The sequence below is a fragment of the Orcinus orca genome, chromosome 8 (assembly GCF_937001465.1).
Source record: "Orcinus orca chromosome 8, mOrcOrc1.1, whole genome shotgun sequence".
Lineage (NCBI taxonomy): Eukaryota > Metazoa > Chordata > Mammalia > Artiodactyla > Delphinidae > Orcinus > Orcinus orca.
In genome coordinates, this window is record NC_064566.1 from 37040505 (window position 1) to 37060720 (window position 20216).

General features: G+C 45.2%; 1 protein-coding gene and 1 long non-coding RNA gene across 8 annotated transcripts in view; one reads left to right on the forward strand and one right to left on the reverse strand.

The window, feature by feature from the left end:
- The first annotated feature begins 170 nt into the window (after positions 1-170).
- On the forward strand, positions 171-18386 carry E2F8 (E2F transcription factor 8). 7 transcript variants are annotated; one of them, XM_033409289.2, is made up of 13 exons: positions 171-727; positions 2475-2602; positions 5014-5292; positions 5639-5795; positions 7735-8049; positions 8269-8430; positions 10087-10224; positions 11718-11921; positions 12227-12314; positions 12557-13088; positions 16640-16772; positions 16890-17284; positions 17641-18386. In XM_033409289.2, exons 2-13 carry the CDS (start codon positions 2588-2590, stop codon positions 17821-17823), a joined length of 2601 nt encoding a protein of 866 aa, XP_033265180.2. In that variant the 5' UTR covers positions 171-727; positions 2475-2587; the 3' UTR covers positions 17824-18386. The 7 variants fall into 7 exon arrangements, with proteins under 7 accessions (XP_033265180.2, XP_033265172.2, XP_033265191.2 ...); XM_033409281.2 differs by lacking the exon at positions 171-727 and adding an exon at positions 1158-1291; XM_004263913.4 differs by lacking the exon at positions 171-727 and adding an exon at positions 2048-2152.
- LOC117197440 (uncharacterized) overlaps positions 17778-20216 on the reverse strand; it is a 35928-nt gene continuing 33489 nt past the window's right edge. The window contains exon 4 of the long non-coding RNA XR_004478074.2: positions 17778-17913. This is a non-coding gene — a long non-coding RNA (uncharacterized LOC117197440). The remainder of the gene's footprint in view (positions 17914-20216) is intronic.

Here is a 20216-nt window from a genome sequence, read left to right on the forward strand (position 1 = left end):
ATCCCGCGCTGCAAGTCAGCACTGGGTGATTCGTTGATAAATATAAATAAGTTACACGCTAGGGGATTGCGGCCCCGCGCTTTGCTGGAGCTTAAAAGATGAGAAATTACAAAAGAGGAGGAAGAGCTCAAACCAGTCGATAGATGGGCGCCCTGATCTAGGCGCTGTTGGGCAATAAATGCGGTCCCGCAACTCCAGCACAGGTCCCCAGAAAAGGGAAACGCTTTAAAGCAGAGAACAGCGGAGCAAGACAACGCGGGCGCAAACAATCCAGGCACAGGCAAAGGCAGCGCTGCCGCCCCGGGCCTCGGTTTCCCCGTCTGCAAAACAGGGCGTTGCACTACAGTGTCTCCCAAACCTCCTATTAATCTAGAACTCTACAATAATCCATGCTGAAGCTGCCCGAGGCTCGGAAACCGGAAAAAGAGGGAAAAGCGAGGGAAGACGACAGGGAGGGGGAAAGGGAGGAGCCGGGAGGAGACCTGGAGAGGGAAGACGGGGGACGCCTGGAACAGGCTTGGCGGGTTTTCAACCTTATTCCTCCTCCTCCCACACCTGCATTCTCAAGTCTGGGCCGAGACCCCGCGCCCATCAAATCTGATCTCCGGTTGGCAAGCTTCTCCCTCCACACCCCAGTTTCTAGAGGCCATGAGCAGATGGTGGGCAACACAATAATGCATGCCATGGGTGGAAGGGGTAATGGTCCTGGCTGGGATCCCCAGGGCAGGTGAGCGGATCTGGGGCTGGGCAGCGGGTGGGATGGACCCAGGCTGGGGATTGCGGAGCGCCCGCGTCCCAACCCGCGTGCCCCGGGCGGACTAAACTTCATTCCCCAACTTTGAGCTAGGGGAGGGGGTGTTTGCCAAAAAAAAAAAAAAGTTGCTTAACTTTTCCCCCAACTCTGTCGTGGAGGCAGGACCGGAGGGCGGTGCCTGCACCCTGATTCGCCGCCGGCTCCAGTCTGGAGGCTCGGATTGGCGCGCGAGGTCCGGGGCCGGGATGAGCGGGCGTGGGGGAGGGGAGCGGCCCTCCCTGCCCGCGGGATCGGCTCGCGCCGGGAGCGGGTTAATTTCAAATCGGGGGCTTGACTGCTCCTGGACGGTCACGTTCCCTCTGCCCGCCCGCCGGCCCGCCAGTCCCGGTCCCGGCGTTTCCCTCCGGCACCCACCTCTGCGCAGCGTAAGGACCGACTGACTGCCCGACACGCGGGCTCCCGGGCCTGAGCGGGGAAGGGGTGCCGAGGAGTCCCCGCTCAGCCCCCGTCGGCTCCAACCGTGAGGTGAACTGACAGGTCAGCGGGGCGCAGAGGGACGCGGCGCTCGGCCAGCCTGGCACCGGGAGAGGGCTCGGGAAGGCAGCGGCGGCCGTTTCCCGCCTCTCGCTCCTCCCGGGGCCGTGGAGGGAGGAGCTGAGCTCCCGCGCAGAGGGGAGGGGGCGAGCGAGGGGGAGGGGCAGGGATGCTGTGGTTCCGGGCGCGGGTTTGCCCGCGCTCAAGCCCCGCGCTGATAAGGGGCGGCGCCGACCACGGTCTGGCTTTCCGCGCCAAATTTTTAAATCGAAGGCGGAAGGTCCGGACCCGCCCCTGGCGCCGCCAACCAATCGCAGGCCCGCGACCAGCACTCTGATTGGTCGGGAATCGTTGCCCTAGAAACCGCGAGGATGCTGTCCAGGAACTGCCTGGCGGGCGGCGCGCTGAATGGGACCGGTGGGGGGAGGGGCAGTTGGCCTGGCGCTAGGGGAAGTGCGCGGGGCGCGGGAGCCGGTGGCGGCAGGGGGACTGTACCTGGTTGCCTTGCTGAGCAAATGCAGCCTTCCATGGTAGGCTCCAACATTGTGGCGTGAACTAGCCGCCTGAATAGCGAGTACATAGCGCTTTAAGGAAGCCGCATCTGTAAGGAAGTCTTTTTTAAAAAAAGTCTTAATCATAAGGCGCTCTTTAAATGCCCAGAATACGTTTGGAGCTTAAGGACTGAATTTGTAAGTTACCTATCAAGCTGTTTCCCAAGACTTTACTGCTGAGCCTATGCACGTGTGTGTCAAGGGAGAAAATCAGACATCTAGATGCAGACTTTTATCCAGATACTTAGGGTTGTGGCTGCTTAGCCGGAACCTGGGCTCATGCTTTGAGTCCCGAGCTCTGATCTGTGAACAGGTGGGTGCTTGTGCTTGCTACAGTCCATTTGGTGGGGTCTGGAGAATGGTTTGCCTTCTCTAAAGGTGGGAGAGGGCTGTCACTGGAAATTCTGTGGGTTGCTTGAAGTCTCATGACAGCAGATCGGTTAGCTGAAGGAATTTACAGGCGTTTGATGGAGTTCTCTGCCCCGTGGGGCTGTCTGTGGTCGAGAATAAAATGTAAATGTAGCTTGTCAGTTTTCTTTAGCCTTTGTTTCAGTAGCCTGTGGTGTCCATGAAGTTATTTTCAACAGATCTACGGCTTTTATTTTTAACTTTTTCTATTTCCTTTTTTCTTTAAGGATATTAAAATTTTTAATTGGACTACCTGGACTACTTGAACCATCAGGATATTGGGAGGAAATCCAGATTTTTCATTTTTAAAGAAACTCTAAATGTATGAGAAATTTACAGAATGGAGAACGAAAAGGTACCTTTTTAGCTTCAATACTCATCCTTGCAGTTTTAAATGCAACATCATCCTGATTTAGCTCCATGATTCTTCAATATCCAATATCTTACTAATGCCGCATCCTTTTTTTGGTTATCCTTTTTTGGTTAGCCCCTATAAAAACCCAGAAGGAAGGGAAATTTAATTTTTGAAGAGGGGAAAATTACCTAGGATTACTCTTTCTAGTTTTTTATGATTTGGTAGAAATTTCAAAGAGATAAAGTAGAGAGAAAAGGTATTTTTAAGAATAATAAAATTTGTTAGTTGCTTTATGATATTTCTGAGGATTCTTGAACAATAGGAATTCAGAAAGGGCATTTGACATGATTTGAGATTGGATTTCCTGTTAAGATCATTTTCTACCAAACCACCAGTCTCTTTTAACTATAGGGGACACTGTCAGTGAGGGGTATCTTGATTGATGTCCAAATACTGATAGGTTAAAAAAAAAATGAAATATGCAAATTTCCTAAAAGTTTTAGATAGTAGTCAAATAAGAGAATTGCTATTGCTTCTGATGGTCAGAGGCAAAGGACAGCAGCCCTGAGAAAAATCCCCTTCTTGGATCAGCACCTCTCAAGTGCACCATCAGGGGAGGGTCCCCCCCTTGGGTCCATCACACTGACTTCCATGTAAGGGTACCATAGTTGGATGGAGGAGATTCAGATTCAAGTCCTGTGTGACCTCGCTCAGCCTGGGTGTCCTCTTCTGTAGAATAGAACTACAGGATTGGATGAAAACACAAATGGAAAAGCACTTGATAAATCCTAAAGAGTCACAGACATATAAAATAGTCCCGTTAATCTTTGTTCCTAAAGTCACTGAAGAATTAGTGAGTCAGGCTTCCCTGGTGCGCAGTGGTTGGGAGTCCGCCTGCCGATGCAGGGGACACGGGTTCGTGCCCCGGTCCGGGAATATCCCACATGCCGCGGAGCGGCTGGGACCGTGAGCCATGGCCGCTGAGCCTGCGCATCTGGAGCCTGTGCTCCGCAACAGGAGAGGCCACAACAGTGAGAGGCCCGCGTACCGCAAAAAAAAAAAAAAAAAAAGAATTAGTGAGTCTCTATTCTTTCGCTTATTGCCATCCTAAGCATTTTCTTATAGATATAGATGTATTCTCAGTGTTTCCATTAAAACAGAACAGTTAATGCACAGCAATGCAAGAGGGGGATTGACTGGTCATTGTACATTGTAAATTGTAGACAAACATCTTTTGTTGCTGTTAATAAAAACATGATAATAAACATCCTAATCAAACTTTTTAAAAATAAAAATAAAATAGATACAGGTGGTAGGAATGTGTGAAGTCACCAGTGGCCAAAAGTAGAAGAAATATAGTCTCCATCAGTCTTAAGTATGAACAGCTATTAATAATGTACCCCCTTGTTTCTCAGTGGCAGTCCAGCCTCTGCTAGGAACCAGCTTTGTGGTCTTAGGTAACTAATTTTACTTCTCTGGGTTCCATTTTCTCCATCTGTAAAGTGAAAAGGTTAAATATTCAAAGAGCAGACTTCTCTGGTCGGAAATGCTGCTCATAGGCACTCTGGATTTTGCTCCCCAGTGGATTTTGCCACCAAGTCTGACCATATGCTAGCCCTCACCCTTGTTTCCTTGGCTCTCTGACTTTTCTGCAACAGTGGTATTTTATTGAGTAGCCACTGCATGCAGTCATTGTGCTAGATACACAGATGAATGGGACATGGTTTCTGCCGTGGAGACGTTTACTTATTACAGTGTCATAAGTCAAAGTCACTCCGAGGAGTTTGGGATCACTTAAAATTATCAGTCCCATTAAGGGAAGCTAAGTGAAAGGTATACGGGAATGCTCAATCTTTGCAACTCTTCTCTAAATCTAAAGTTATTTCAGAATCAAATTTTTAAAAATTATAAGTCTTGGGCTTCCCTGGTGGCGCAGTGGTTGAGAGTCCGCCTGCCAATGCAGGGGACACGGGTTCGTGCCCCGTTCCGGGAAGATCCCACATGCCACGGAGCGGCTGGGCCCGTGAGCCATGGCCGCTGAGCCTGTGCGTCCGGAGCCTGTGCTCCGCAACGGGAGAGGCCACAACAGTGAGAGGCCCGCGTACTGCAAAAAAAAAAAAAAAAAAAAAAAAAAATTATAAGTCTTAAAGTTTTCTTTTTAAATTCTTGGAACATAAAATGAAAAGTTTAAGTCCATGCTTTGTTGAAAAGTTAAAAATGGGAAATTTAGCTATTAGAATGGACAAGTGTCAACGTGATCATTGGAATATAGTCACTAATTTAATCAACTCGACAACCTCACTAGGCATTTTTTTCTTAGCACTATTCTATTTATACAATTTCTAGAGTCAAAAGCTATCTGATAAATCCTTTTATACAGTGGATTTAATAATTTACTTGTTTTGAACCAGGAAAATCTCTTTTTCGAGCCACATAAAAGGGGACTGGTGAAAACACCTCTGAAAGAATCCACCGCAGCAAATATAGTGTTGGCGGAGATCCAACCTGACTTTGGCCCTTTAACCACACCCACCAAGCCCAAGGAGATCTCCCAGGGAGAACCGTGGACACCAACAGCCAACCTAAAAATGCTAATCAGTGCCGTGAGCCCAGAGATCCGCTACAGAGATCAGAAAAGGGGTTTGTTTGACAACGGAAATGGATTACCTGAGGCCAGAGATTGTTTACATGTAGGTTTTCAGAGGCCTGGGTGGAGACTGGGGGATTTGGGGAGCGGGGGTCGGGGGAGCAGTGTGAAGCTGTTGCAGAAGCACTAGCAGTGTAAAGCATCACCCCCCTCAGAGCCCTGGAGGGGTCTGGACCCCATCAAATACAGCCCTGGGAATTCTGAACCTGTGACTTACTTATGAACTTCTTCCCTTTCAGATCTGTCAAGCAATTTATCCTGGCTCCACACCTTTTCTTTCCAATTTTGTAGCTATTGAAGCAAACCATGTGTATAAGTGTTAGTCATTGAGCGCAGATGCCCCCAATAAATCTTTATGAATAAGACATTATTTACATCTTTCTTTGTAGGAACACTTATCTGGAGACGAATATGAGAAATCCCAACCCAGTCGAAAAGAGAAAAGTTTAGGACTGTTGTGTCATAAGTTCTTAGCTCGATATCCCAACTATCCCAACCCTGCTGTGAATAACAACATCTGTCTTGATGAAGTAGCCGAGGAACTTAGTAAGTACGCAAAGAGCTCACCGAAATGGTTAATCATTAAAGGGACTTCATAGACTGACTTCTTCAGACCCACACTCATCTAGCCAGTGTTTGTAATGACACAAGGCCACACAGAAGTTAGCCATCTGTAAAGCCCTATTAATTTAAGAATAACCGCATACAGTTTCCAGTCTCAGTTAAGTCTTAAAACAGAAGCAGAAAATCACAATGGAGATTGCTCTGACTGCATTTCGAAAGCTCTGATGCTTTAAAGGGAGGCACCATTGTTCTATGACTTGTTTCATAAACAGCTACAACTCTGAACTTGGGTCTTGTTTCTCACTGGAGCCAGGCTGTGGAATGGTTTCTTCACAGTTTACAATGAGGATCGGCCTCTGGGCATGGGAGCAGGGCTTTAGCCCTCCCTGCCATTCAGCGCTACTCTGAGAACCAGTGCATTTTCTGAATGTTTTGTGTTTGCCAAAAGTTACTGTGTTCCCCTGCCCCCTTTCGCTCCTCTCTTCATGGACTCAAATCTAGTTACAGCTAAAAAGGAGTCTGTGGCAAACTTGGTATACCTTTGGAGTCATGAAAATACGATAATCTGGATCTGTGAAGAGATATACAGGATATTTTAATATCTAGCTATCACCCTGGGAAGAAAGTTTTGTCCTTCTCATACGTGTTTATACATATCAACTTTATTTCATATTTTAAGAATATGCTATTTAGATTCATCTCTTCACATACACTTCATTGTAGCTATGGAGGATGTACCCTTTAATTCAGCAGGTATCTACTGATCACCTATTATGTGCCAGGCAATGTTGTAGCAGCTGGGATGGCATTGGCGAACAGAAAGACAAAATCCCTGCTCCTGTGGAACCTGCTTTCTAGTGGGGTCAATAGATAATATGCAAAGGACATAATAAGTAAGTAATTATGATATATGTTAGAAGGTAATATGTGCTGTGGAAAAAAGAAAATGTAGACCAAGGTAGAGGGGGATTGGAGTGCTAGGGGTGTGCTTTGCAATTTGCAATTTAATTTTAAATGAAGTGGTCAGGTCAGGCCTTGTTAAGAGGGTGACATCCGAGCACGGACTCAAAAGAATCGAGGTGGGGAGCTGTGAGGACATCTGGGAGAAGGATTCCAGCCAGAAGGAGCAGCCCAGCACAAAGGCCTCAGGCAGGGGCATATCTGGCAAGTTCCAGGAACAGCAAGGAATCTCAGCACCTTGTACCTATCATATGACAGCCGTGTGTGTGTGTGTGTGTGTGTGTGTGTGTGTGTGTGTGTGTGTGTGTGTGTGTGTGTGTGTGTTGGGAACTAATATAAGAAATGGAGTGTAGGGCTTCCCTGGTGGCACAGTGGTTGAGAGTCCACCTGCCAATGCAGGGGACACGGGTTCGTGCCCCGGTCCGGGAAGATCCCACATGCCGCGGAGCGGCTGGGCCCGTGAGCCACGGCCGCTGAGCCTGTGCGTCCGGAGCCTGTGCTCCGCAACGGGAGAGGCCACAACAGTGAGAGGCCCGCGTACCGCAAAAAAAAAAAGAAATGGAGTGTAGAGTGTGGGATTTAGAGCACTGAAGACTTGATTTTGCCACTTACTGGCTCTGTGCCTTGAGGTGAACAGCTTAGCCAGCCTGAGCCTCTATCTCCTCATCCTTAAAGTGTGGATAATAATGCCTACCTCACAAGTTTAGGGTAAAAATGTCCTAAACCTGTATGGCGCAGTGGAAGCCCTCAATAAATGTCACCTTTCTAATTCATATTAACTATTTGTGCCCTTGGAGAGCAGGGACATGCCTTTCTCATCTTCACACTCTTTGTTGAGCATAAATAAAGTTAATATAATCCAGAACCTACTGTCTAGTAATCCCTGGAAGGAAAAGGTATTCAATTCTATCCACATTACAAAATCTGATCCTAGTAAGGTACAATTGCTCATTCTTTGCAGATGTTGAGCGCCGACGCATTTACGATATCGTCAACGTTCTAGAGAGTCTGCACATGGTGAGCCGGCTTGCCAAAAACAGATACACTTGGCACGGCCGACACAACCTCAACCAAACCCTTGGGACTCTGAAGAGCGTCGGGGAAGAGAACAAGTATGCCGAGCAGATTATGATGATCAAAAAGAAAGAATATGAACAAGAGTTTGACTTTAGTAAGAGTTACCGTATAGAGGATCCGATCATCAAATCAAACACTGGCCAAAACGGACACCCAGACATGTGTTTTGTCGAACTTCCTGGAGTGGAATTTCGGGCAGGTGAGAGCTGCTGCTGAAAAGCTCAGGCGGCAGCGCACCTCTGGGAGGTCTAAAGAAGAGGTTCCTTAGGGAACCATGCTCAAAGCTTCTGCTGCTTTTAATGTGAAAATGCTGCACATCAGCCGTGGGATCAGGTTGTGGTATTTTTAGCCTGGTTACTTTAGAAAGCACTTGTCCCTTCATGAATTTTAATTCTCTAATCCTCTTCCTTCTCCAAAGCCTCTGTAAACAGCCGCAAAGACAAGTCTTTAAGAGTGATGAGCCAGAAATTTGTGATGCTATTTTTGGTGTCAACGCCTCAGATAGTGAGCCTGGAAGTTGCTGCCAAGATTTTAATTGGGGAGGACCATGTGGAAGATTTGGATAAAAGCAAGTTTAAAAGTAAGTGGCACGACTGCCATGGACTTTCGGACCTACTCTTAAATAATAAAATCTCGGTTATTAACTGATTTCCAAATACATTTGTTATATAAACAGATCATATCTAGTTAGGCTTTTGTATCTTCACTTCTCCCCAGAAGCCATGATGATACTGCTTTAGCTGACTTGTGGGATTCAAAGATACGTATATAATTACTCTTATCTGACACTTTGGCTTATACAGTTCCTTAAATGTTACCTCCTTTGTTACTGTAACATTGTCTCCATTTTACACATGTAGAATCTGTACTGTCTGAAATCTAAATGAGCAGTAAATTGTAAAGTGGGACTGGAACCCAGGTCTCTGCTCTTTCCACTGCCTCTCATATTTGAGGGTGAAAGTAACTTCTAACACTGTCCCCAGAAGTGACCTGCAGCACAGATGGTTCGCCGTTTTGAAAGCGGTTTTAGCCAGAATATCTGCTCTAAGTTGCAAAGAGACCGTAGATTAGGTCCCTAACACAGCTCTACCCTTGCCTCTAAGAACAGACTTTGCAGGAACCCCCTCAAAAAGGAGTAGAGAGTGTGGAAGGGAGTGCTCAGCAGACACCTGAGGGCATTAGCGACCTCCAAGTAGGGCATGAGGCTGGCCTGGACATGGGTCATTCGGGGGACCCGGCTGACTGGTGAGGAAGAGCTGCCCCGAGCCACAGCAGAGGCTGGGGGAATGCCTGCGAGCTACCACACAGATCCCTTCCCATCCCTGGGAAGCTGTACTGGTGAAGTATATTAAGAGTATATGAAAGTATATTCAGACATCACCAGTGTCCCTATAAAGACAAAATGAATAGAGATTAAGGCAATAATGCTGGCAATGGGCTTGGGAGATCTGTCATCTCAAAAAACACATCCCGATACTACCAATGGGCTGCCCGCTTTCTCTGAGCCACCAGTTTTCAGCTCTCCATTTCACTGGTTAGTCACAGCCCTGGAAACTATTCCAGGAACTACAGATGTGTAATTTCCTGAATCCCCAGGGAATTCAGAACCTTGTGGCATGGCCATGAAGAAGGGGCTCAATTTGTAACTTTGTACTGTCAAGCTGAAGTAAAGGCAGACTTTTTGTAGCAAAACTTTTCAAGATATGTAAGATTTATAGAATTAACAAATCTCTACTTTTCATATTACATATGGACAGTATGAAAATTTATAAATTTTGATGGGCTATAGAATATTCCATGCTTATATTATTAAATAAATCTTTTTATAAACTATCACAAGCAGGAAAGCAATACATTTATCATCGATACTGTATTTCTATTTGTTCATAATCCTGAATCCTCACTAGGAGATGCCGAGCAATGGTAAATTTTTATTAGAAAATCTGTAACATGATTCCCAATAAGGTGATATCGTTGAGTCACTTTTCCTTTTCCAACATGTACTTTTGTCATTTCAAAATTCAGTATCATCAGTAACTGCGTCTTTTCAATATTTAAAACTATTTTTTGTTGTTTTAATTAAAGCAGTGTCCCTAGCATAACTTAAGAGTCACATTTTTCTCTGACACTGATGGTTAGGATAGCTCTTTGAATGTACATGAAGTCCTTACGAAGCAAAGTTCTTTGATCTTTCATTATTCCACTAAGGGATGTATACACTTTTCTTCCCCCCCAGCAAAAATTAGGAGGTTGTATGATATAGCTAATGTTCTGAGTAGCCTGGATCTTATCAAGAAAGTTCACGTTACAGAGGAAAGAGGCCGAAAACCAGCTTTTAAATGGACAGGCCCAGAAATCAGTCCAAATCCCAGTGGTATGTATTTGTTTTCTTTCATTCATTGCTCCGTTATTTTGAATTAACGCACATTTGGAGATATTCTCCCTTTCCCTTCCTACCCACACTCCCACATGTAAAGAACATATATAAGTGATTGAAATGACAATTAAAGATGAACCGATATGGAAAATTTAGCTCTTGGCTCCGTCAGCAGCCAAGGTCCATAACAACTGCACATCCTGTGCAGGAGGCAGAATCTGTATGTGAAAGGATTTGAGAAAGTTGAAAGCATCATGAAGCATAAGATACTACTGCTGTCATTATTATGCTGCTCAGTGACCGTAACAGAGTCTGTGCACATGGAGAATATGAAGTGAATTCATTCCAGTATCAATATTCTCGTCTCCTTCTCAACTCTGGGATTCTGACATTTTGTGTTCCACCAAGATCCCCACACAGAAGTGCTGGAAGGTGGGAAGAACATGGGCTGTGGAAGCAGAGGGAGGCTTAGGTTCCAGTCCCAGCTCTGATACTTATCAGCCTTGTGGCCTTGGGCAGGTTACTTCTCCAAGACTGTTTCCTCACCCACAAGTGGGAAGAGGTTATTGTGATTTTGGATATAACTACAGAGAGAGGTCCTTTGGTACAGGGATTCAGAGTGTAGGCTCTGGGCTAGACTGATCGGGTTCATATCCCAGGCCCACATTCTACAAGCTAAGAGACCGTGAGTCAGTTAATGTATGAAATGTCTCTGAAATGGGGTTGCATTTCCTGAGAAGTACCTACCCAAGTTGTAGAGAGTGTCTTAGCCTGTTCAGGCTGCCATAGCAGAGTACCATCAACTGGGTGGCTTATAAGCAACAGACATTTACTTCTCACAGTTCTAGAGGCTAGGAAGTCCAAAATCAAGGCACCAGCAGATTCAGTGTTTGGTGAGGACCTGCTTTCTAGACAGCCGTCTTTTCATTGTAACCTCACGTGGTGGAAGGGACTAGGGAGCTCTGGGGGGGTCTCTTTTATAAGAGCACTAATCCTATGCAAGAAGGCTCCACCCTCATGAGCATCTCGCAAAGGCCCCACCTCCCAATACCATCATATTGGGCATTAGGTTTCAGCATATGAATTTGGTGGGTGGGGGAGTGGGGAGGGACACAAACATTCACTCCATAGTAGTGAGGGTCACCATATTTCATCAGATTACGTCTCCACTGATTCTGAGATGCACAATGTTTTATATATCAATAAGAAAGAAAAAATCAGTAACAGTCACACTATAGCACATCACTGGTTATAAGATACAACGGCTTTCAGAGATGTTAAAGTGTGAAATATTATCTCAGAATTTATTTAATAAGATAAACAAGGTTTTGTAGGTGAAGCCCTTAAAACGGTATCTGGCACATAGTAGGTGCTCTATTAACTGTGGCCAGTTTAATTCTTAAAATCATTTTAGAATCACACTCTGACCTCATACCCCAGAAGGAGGCCGAACCAACCGTGTATTCACACACTGCCCTTTCCTGTTTCAGGTCTTGGCCCAGTGCTTCCTTCTGCTCCCTCTGATTTGGAAGGGAGGCGGTCTTCTAAAGAGAACTGTGCCAAAAACCTCTTTTCCGCACGTGGGAAACCAAACTTCACTCGACACCCATCTCTCATCAAACTGGTAAAGAGCATAGAAAGTGATCGGAGAAAGATAAATTCTGCTCCCACTAGCCCTATCAAAACCAACAAAGGTATGTTTACAATCATGTCAGGGCTCTGTTCGGAAGAATTCCTTTTTATCCGACTTTTTAGCTTACTTGATCCCGCGGGACTTGCTAGAGAATTGTTTCAACTTCCATAGTCCCAAACCCACTTGAAGACTAACTATATATGAATTAAAGGATTAAAAAGTGATTTGTGGGGTTTATTGTTTAATTGCTGGGTGATTTGGGGGAGCGGTGCATGTTCCTTTGACCTCAGTGATGTTTCATCTGTGTGAACATGTATTCTTTTGCTTTGACCAATCCTCTCCCCCACCTTCTTTTTATTTTACCAGCTGAGAGTTCTCAGAATTCTGTGCCTTTTCCCAGTAAAATGGCTCAGCTCGCAGCTATTTGCAAAATGCAGTTAGAAGAGCAATCAAGGTAGGCAACGCTCTTTAGTAACAGGATGCATTACTTTACCTGCATCGATAGGATTACTTATTTTACGTAAGAATAGGCACTAGCCTTGGCAACTGGTGAGAGAATCTTTTCTATACGGAATCATTACAGAAACTATCTGCTAGTTTCATAAAAGCATAGCTTGGATCTGGGGCAATCTGAAGTGGTAGAACATTTTAGAGAACATGTTTCCATCGTATCATGTTTTAAATCTTGTCTTTTAGTGAACCCAGAAAGAAAGTGAAAGTACAACTGGCAAGATCTGGGCACTGCAAACCAGTGGCCCCTCTGGACCCTCCAGCAAATGCTGAGCTAGAGATGACAGCACCGTCCCTCATCCAGCCCCTGGGGGTGGTCCCCCTCATCCCCAGCCCATTGCCATCGGCAGTGCCCGTGATCCTACCTCAGGCCCCTTCGGGCCCATCATATGCCATCTACCTGCAGCCTGCCCAGGCCCAAACGATGACGCCGCCCCAAGGCCTGAGCCCCACGGTCTGCCCCACCCCCTCTTCTAACGCCACGAGATCAAAAGGTTCCACGGATACCACCACAGAGAATGCAGCCAATGATCCACCAAAGTCCAGTGCCTCCGCCAGGCCTGGAAGCTTGCTGCCAGGGCTAGAGCGACAAGGTACAAAGAACCGAGACAGGGAGCCTGCTGGAGAAAGAGGCTCAAAGAGGGCAAGCATGCTCGAGGACAATGGTTCCAAAAAGAAATTTAAAGAAGACCTAAAAGGACTTGAAAATGTCTCCACAGTAAGTACAGCCTTGAACTGTGCAAAGCTTTAGGAGCTCCCCAGTTGATTACGAGAGAATCTGGTGGCTTGTGAAATTTACCAGAGCAAACAGCAGTCTCTCAGAAAACAGGGAACTGTTCCTTAGCATCCCATAATCCAAACAAGGCCTCAGACAGCTAATCCCCTTACTGGGATGATGGCAGGGACATTTTTAACCTCTGGAGGAAGGGATTATTTGCTCTCTTTTTAAAGCACTGCGGGTGGTTGTCCTTAAGTCCATTTCTCCCGTCACACACTGGAATGCAAACACCTGCCATGAAAGTCTTAAATAATTTACAAGCAGCCGTGACCCCAAATGAATGGATGGACACATAGGGTCCCTTTAACTCCTGCTTTCTGAGTCATTACTTGATGTTTGTTTGATGTCATGTAACTGGCATCCGTTGCCTAGAAGAGAAATTGTTCCCCCTGTTTTTACTTTCTACCTAAAATTTAAACCAAAATTTCCATTTTGTGCAAATAGAAAAATCAAACTTAGCTTGGCTAATTTTAGGTATATTTGATGCATTGGTTTCTAGAGATTTTGATGTTCTAGACAATTTTCTTCCTAGATGGAGTTTTATTCAGGAAGGAATGAACATCTATTGGATGCCTACCCACATACCATACAGCAGAAGTATTAGGCACTTTTACATACATTATCTCGTTTTCCTCCCTTAGGACAATTATATATGAAAGACAGCATCACCAAATAAACGAACACCACTAAACGTGGAAGCAGAAGTTAATCTCTCATTTTGTCCCTGCTGTTAATTCAAGTTATTTTACTTCCCTTCATCTTGTTTTTCCACATCTATAAAGAATTTGTTCTGCCAGTTTTTCCTGATCGTCTATTGGGTGTAAAGAGAATATGCTTTGGATCAAACCTGTGCTCTGGATCAAACCAAACCCAGCACCTGCCTTTGGGGGTGGTTGCTTTTGCGCACTTGCCCCAGGGCCATATTACAGTTTTTGTGAGGTTAAGTGCGTTTATTACATGATGTTTTACATAAAGGGGTTTGTGGTCCTTTTAAGGCACCGTAGAAGCTGAAGGGTATTATCTGTAACTGTTGTTATTAAGGAGGCTTTAGAGTTTGTCAAATCTTCCCTAAGGATGGCCTCATGGTAACCATTCAAAACATCCATTATCTTAGCATAGTATCATTTTGCATCTAATGTCCATGCTAGGGGGAAAATCACAAGGCTTCGCTTGATTCGATTTTCTGGGAGGTCCATAATCTCTTTGAGCCAATGGGTATGATTTAATAATGGTCTCCTATTGCTCACTTAGTTATTCAGGATTAGGGTTTTCACTGGATAGATTTTTCACGTCCCCTGCTTCTTTGTTCATCTCCGACTTCATTTTGACCATTTCTTTTTAGCACGGACTGAGCAGAACAAAGAAAGTGAGAGATTCATGTGTTAATTCATTCAACAAACATTTACTGAGAATCTACACTTCTAGGGGTGGAGAGAAGACAGTATACAAACAAACATATCAGGTAGTGAATGATAAGAAGGATGGTGAAAATAAAACAGGATAGTGTCATAGGAAGAGGGGTAAGAGTGGTAATGTAGGCTCAATGAGAAGATGTGCAAGTTGAAATATGTCAAATTCTTTCATCCTGCTATTTTAATAGTTCTAATTTTTTTTAAAAAAAAGGAATTGGCATTATAGGTGAAAAAATTTTGCGATGAATATAGTTTGTAGGAAATGGAAGGATAATTATTATTAGAGTACTTTAGGTCTTGCTGGAAATTTGAAAAGAGTTAAACCGGCAACCAGAAAAACTCATACCATGAGAGAATACAATTAAAGATAGCAAAGAGCAGCTATTTGTAAAACACCTAAATCTACCCCTTGAAAATTCTTTTTTGCTGCAGTCTTTAAGGAACCTACTAGTAAAGATATTGAATAGAACTAAGCATCTAAGAAACAAAATTGAAAGTCTGTGGTTCCCTTTAGCATTGTGGATTCTGACCAGACCTATTAACAGCTAGATCAAAGTATAGACTGTTGTTTTGACAATGGCGAGAAGAAAGATCCAGAGGAAGATAAAAGGAGGGCCCCTAGTTTACAAGACCTGCTTTTTCGCTTTTACCAATCCTGCTCCTGGTAAGACTGAGCAGACTTTTCAGGCGGCTCAGCCACCCATGTAGGCTGTCTCTGTTTGCAAGAGTACAAGGATCAGCAGGCATGGCGCAGACACACACAACCCAACACTCTGGCCATTTCGGTTTGGAATGTAACTTTATTCCCTAAAGCTTTTGCTGCATGACAATTGGGCATCTCATATGAATTAATCAGTTCTCTTTTTTATCTGTAATTTTTTGAACCCTGGTGCCCTGCCCTTTCATTTGTATATTATAAGGGTGTTTGTTTGGTATCATTTGAACCTAAAGTACTAGGGGGAAAAATGTATAGTTGTATAATTCCTTTGCTCTAAATCAGGAGTCAGCAAACTTTTTCTGTAAAGGACCAGATAGTAAATGTTTTTGGCTTTGTGCGCCATATGGTCTCTGTTGCACCTATTCACTCTGCCATTGTTAAAAAAAAAAAAAAAAAAAGGCTTCCCTGGTGGTGCAGTGGTTGAGAGTCCGCCTGCCGATGCAGGGGACAGGGGTTCGTTCCCGGTCCGGGAAGATCCCACATGCCACGGAGCGGCTGGGCCCGTGAGCCATGGCCGCTGACCCTGCGTGTCCGGAGCCTGTGCTCCGCAACAGGAGAGGCCACAACAGTGAGAGGCCCGTGTACCGCAAAAAAAAAAAAGAAAAAAAAAAAACAGCCAGGAGGCTGTATTTTTGGCCTATGGTTTGGCATTCCCTTTCTGTAAGTCAACATTTCTTGAAGTTTTCCTTAAATACCAATACTACCAAAAATTAAGTTGCTGAATAACCTAGGAAATGTTACATGATGCCCCCTTGGAGAACAATGCATGCCATCATAAAAGTCCCTTAGAAATTCTGTCATAAAGACCATTTTCCTTTGTTTAATTCAGAATTTCCCAAACATATTTGACTATGATTCGCAGAGTGCCTGCTTGCATCCCATAGGACTAGAGCCCCTCAGAATATTCTTGGGAAATACCATCCCACACAATTCAAGGACAATCAGATAATAACACAGCAGTGCCTTTACGGTGTCCAGCTGCATTAAACTTGTTCTGACAGTACCACATCATACCAAGAAGTCTGGTAGCAGGACTTAGGGCGTCAGTGGTGGGGGTCAGGGGGGATGTGCTGGGTAAATCCTGTCCTTAAGCAGGTTCAGTGCTAGCTTTAGGACACTTCCGAAGACCACAGATGGCATTTAAGAAACACATGGTTTGTATTATTCAGGACAGGCACTGGAATGGGAAGGAGGGCTATTGTCTTCAAAGAGCCATTATAGCTGGCCTGCCCGTGGCCCATACCATTGGAGGCTTTAGTCTGATGAGAGAACCACCAAGGGATACTAGTCCCAGAAGAGGCGCTTGGCCATTTTTCTTCCATATTTGTGTGTAAAATAAATGCTTCCTCCTTGTTTTCTAGACCTTGTTCCCATCAGGATACCTAATCCCTCTTACCCAGTGCTCAACCCTGGGGGCAGAGTCCATTTTGTCTAGTAAAGAAAGCTCAGGTACACTTTCCCCAAACCACAGGATCTACAGCTCCCCGATTGCAGGTGAGTGTACGTAAAACACTGTTCAAATGTGGGTCATTCTCAAGTTCACTCAAGCCTTGTATGCTTCTCGGACAAATGCCTGTGCTTTTAAGATATTCTCCCCCCTTTTCTTTCCAGGTGTTATTCCAGTGACATCATCTGAACTCACTGCTGTTAATTTTCCCTCTTTTCATGTAACACCTTTGAAGCTAATGGTCTCACCAACTTCCGTGGCAGCCGTCCCTGTCGGGAACAGCTCGGCTCTCACTTCGAGCCACCCTGTTCCCGTCCAGAACCCGAGCTCAGCCGTTGTAAACTTCACTCTGCAGCACTTGGGCCTCATCTCCCCTGGTATGCAGGTGTCCGCCAGCCCTGGGCCTGGAACCGTTCCTGTGTCTCCAAGAATAGAGGCTGTTAGTGTCACACCAGAAAATGCAGGCACTCAGCAAGGAAGGGCCACCAAGTACGACGTATCAGTCCTGGGCCAGAACCAAACAAATGGACAATCAGTTGCAGTGACAGGGGCACAACAGGTAAGAGTATTTCCATTTATTTTTTTCCTTAGGTTATTAAGTCCCCAATATCAACATCACGGGAGACTCACATTTGCTTTTCTCCTTTGGGAGAGGGACGAGATTAAAGGCCTGCCTTCCTTCCAAACCCAGGAAGAGTGCCCAAGGAATCCATTTTATGGGGTTATCATGAGCTTTTTGTCTCACCTTAGCAAAAATAATTGAGAACATGAAACTCATGCAGGCTCAGCCGGCAGATTTCAGGGCATGCGAGGTTCCCATCATGTGACGTGTCCCTCCAGTCCAGTTTTCTAAGGTTGCCAGGTGTGCCTGTCTGCATGGGTTTGACTTTTCTCCATTCTTCTCTTTCCAATCAGCCTGTTCCTGTGACACCCAAAGGGTCCCAATTAGTGGCTGAAAGCTTCTTCCGTACCCCAGGTGGACCAACGAAGCCGAAAGGCTCCTCCTGCGTGGATTTCGACGGTGCTAATAACACCTCCATAGGAACTCTCTTTGTTCCACAGCGAAAACTGGAAGTCTCAACGGAGGATGTCCATTAATTGAGAGATTCGGCCTCGTTTAATCTTCTAGAGTTGTTTAACAGAGATGATATCCTCAGACTGATATGGAGAACACATTCTCTGAAAATGCTGTAAATACGTTGGGAGTTTACTTAATTTCAAAACAGACACTTGTTTTCATACTTATATATATCCATACACACATAAAATATATATTTGTATTAAGCTAAGTTCAGCCATCAGTCCTACAAAATAAAAGAACTGAAGTATATTAACTTCTGGGGGAAAGAGTTCGTTGTTCCAGCTGTGCCTATACTATTATGCCTAGTAACTGTGTTAAAGTTTACTTCCCTTTGAGTGAATCTGTGACAGGCCTAACGCAGCGCTCTCTACAACTTTGCACAAAGAAAACGCTGTGATGTACAATGTTGTATTTTTAAATAGGGCTGTGGCTATATTTTTTGTAATTTCTTTCAGCTGTTGTTGCAGTATGTCTTTTTGTAAAGTTCGCAACAATCCTTACTTAATCAAGTCTATGGAAAAATTATTTATAAAATGTATTTTTAATCATAAGTTGTTCAAATTAAAACTTTTCTAAAATGTATTTAACTTTTCATTTGGCCTTTTGGAAGAAAAGGAAAATTTCTCGAGCCTCTGAGGCAAATTCTTAGTACGGAGAATACATCCTGGGTTTCCTTAGATATGCCAAGTTTATTGCCTACGTTCTTCCCCTCTTTTGATCTTCCACATGGCTCCACTTTTACAGAGTGAAAATGGCTTCAGAGAAGCTGTTGCTTGGCCAAGGACGGCCAGCTTAGTCCCCTGGGCTTTCCACCACGCCCTGGGAGGTTGGAAATGAGAGGTGTGAGTTGGGATGCTCCTGCCCTGGCATGGCATGGCATGGCCAGCATCCACCCTCTTCCGTCCCGCTGTCGACAGAAGAGGGGCTGCAGCTACAGTCCTCTTTCCACACTTTCCAAATGGCCCAGCTCCAGGGGTGGGCAAGTAGCAGTAAGGATTCTAATTTCGTCCACACTCAAGGAACTACCACATCAAACCCTCCATGAGCTCCAAGAGAAGGAACGAGCTATAATGTGTTAAGTGTGCATCTCCCTGATCCCCTGGTTATGCAACAAATTGTACCTTAAGAATTAACACATGCCTTCCCTTGTCAGGGTCTTAAAGGATCATTGTAATATCTACTTCCTGCTTGTTTCCTATGTGCCAGGCACTGTTACACATTTTAAAGGCATTATCTCTACAAGCTAGGGCGATGAGGTCACCGAGGCTCCCAGAAATTCAAGCAGCAAGTCCAGGGTCACACTGCCAGTGTACGCAAGGACTTAACCCATGTCTTTATCTCTTTATCTGTTCATTACCCATCTGCCTCCAGATGCATGCCCAGCAGCTCTAGCAGGAACCAAGCACATTGTTTCAGGGTAATCTGAGCATTTACAAGCTCAAAGCTTTCAAATATACATGTTTTGTTTGCACAACCAAGTACAGCTAAGAGGCAGATTTGCACGCTGACCTAGAGATCCCTCTTCCTCCACACCACTAGAGAGCCAATATGAACTATTTCCCCCAAAGTTCCTCTGCCTTGTCTTTTATAAACCTACTTGGAGGGCATGTGGATGGTTCCTGATTTAAGAAATGGCTCCTGCCTTTGCTTATAGTATCATTGAGGAAGACAGTATGTACACACAAATAAATGAAAGAAAGTAAATCCATTCAATACAGAGAAGGTAAGCTGCCAATAGTAGATATAGACTAAAGATACAGTTCAGCGGAGGCTACTACATAATTGCACAGAGAACTGAGAGAAACACCAACCCAGACAGGCAGTCACTGAAGCTCCAAGGAGGTGAATCTCCTGACATCTGCTCCCCAATAGCCGAGCTAGAGAGACTGCAGGCCAGGTTTTGTTCTGCCCCCCTTCTCAGGTCTACACATGGAGAAGTACCTCCCTAGGATGGAGGTTTGGGGAAATCAGATGCACAGAAAGAAAGGAGATGTGTCAGGTTTTGAGACAGCTCTGGGGTTGTCCCACCCAGCTCTGCCACTGGCAGATTCGTAAAGTTGCCCCATAACCCCCACCTCCTGGTGTTCACGCCCTTGTGGATTCCCTTCCCTTGAGTGTGGGTGGGACCTGTGACTTCCTTCTAACCAACAGGACACAGTGAAGGTGATGGGGTGTGTGTGAGTGTGTGTGTACATGATTAAGAGCCTGCCTTTCCCGCTTGGAGGAGTCAGAGTGGCCATGTTTGGGGAGCCCAACAAAGGACCTGTGAGCAGCTGTTGCAGCTGAGGGTGGCCTGCCACCAACAGCCAGGAAGAAACTGAAACACTGAATATGGTGCCAACAGTCTGAGTGAGCTTGCAAGCAGATCTTTCCCCACTTGGACCTCAGATGAGACCGCAGCCATGACCTT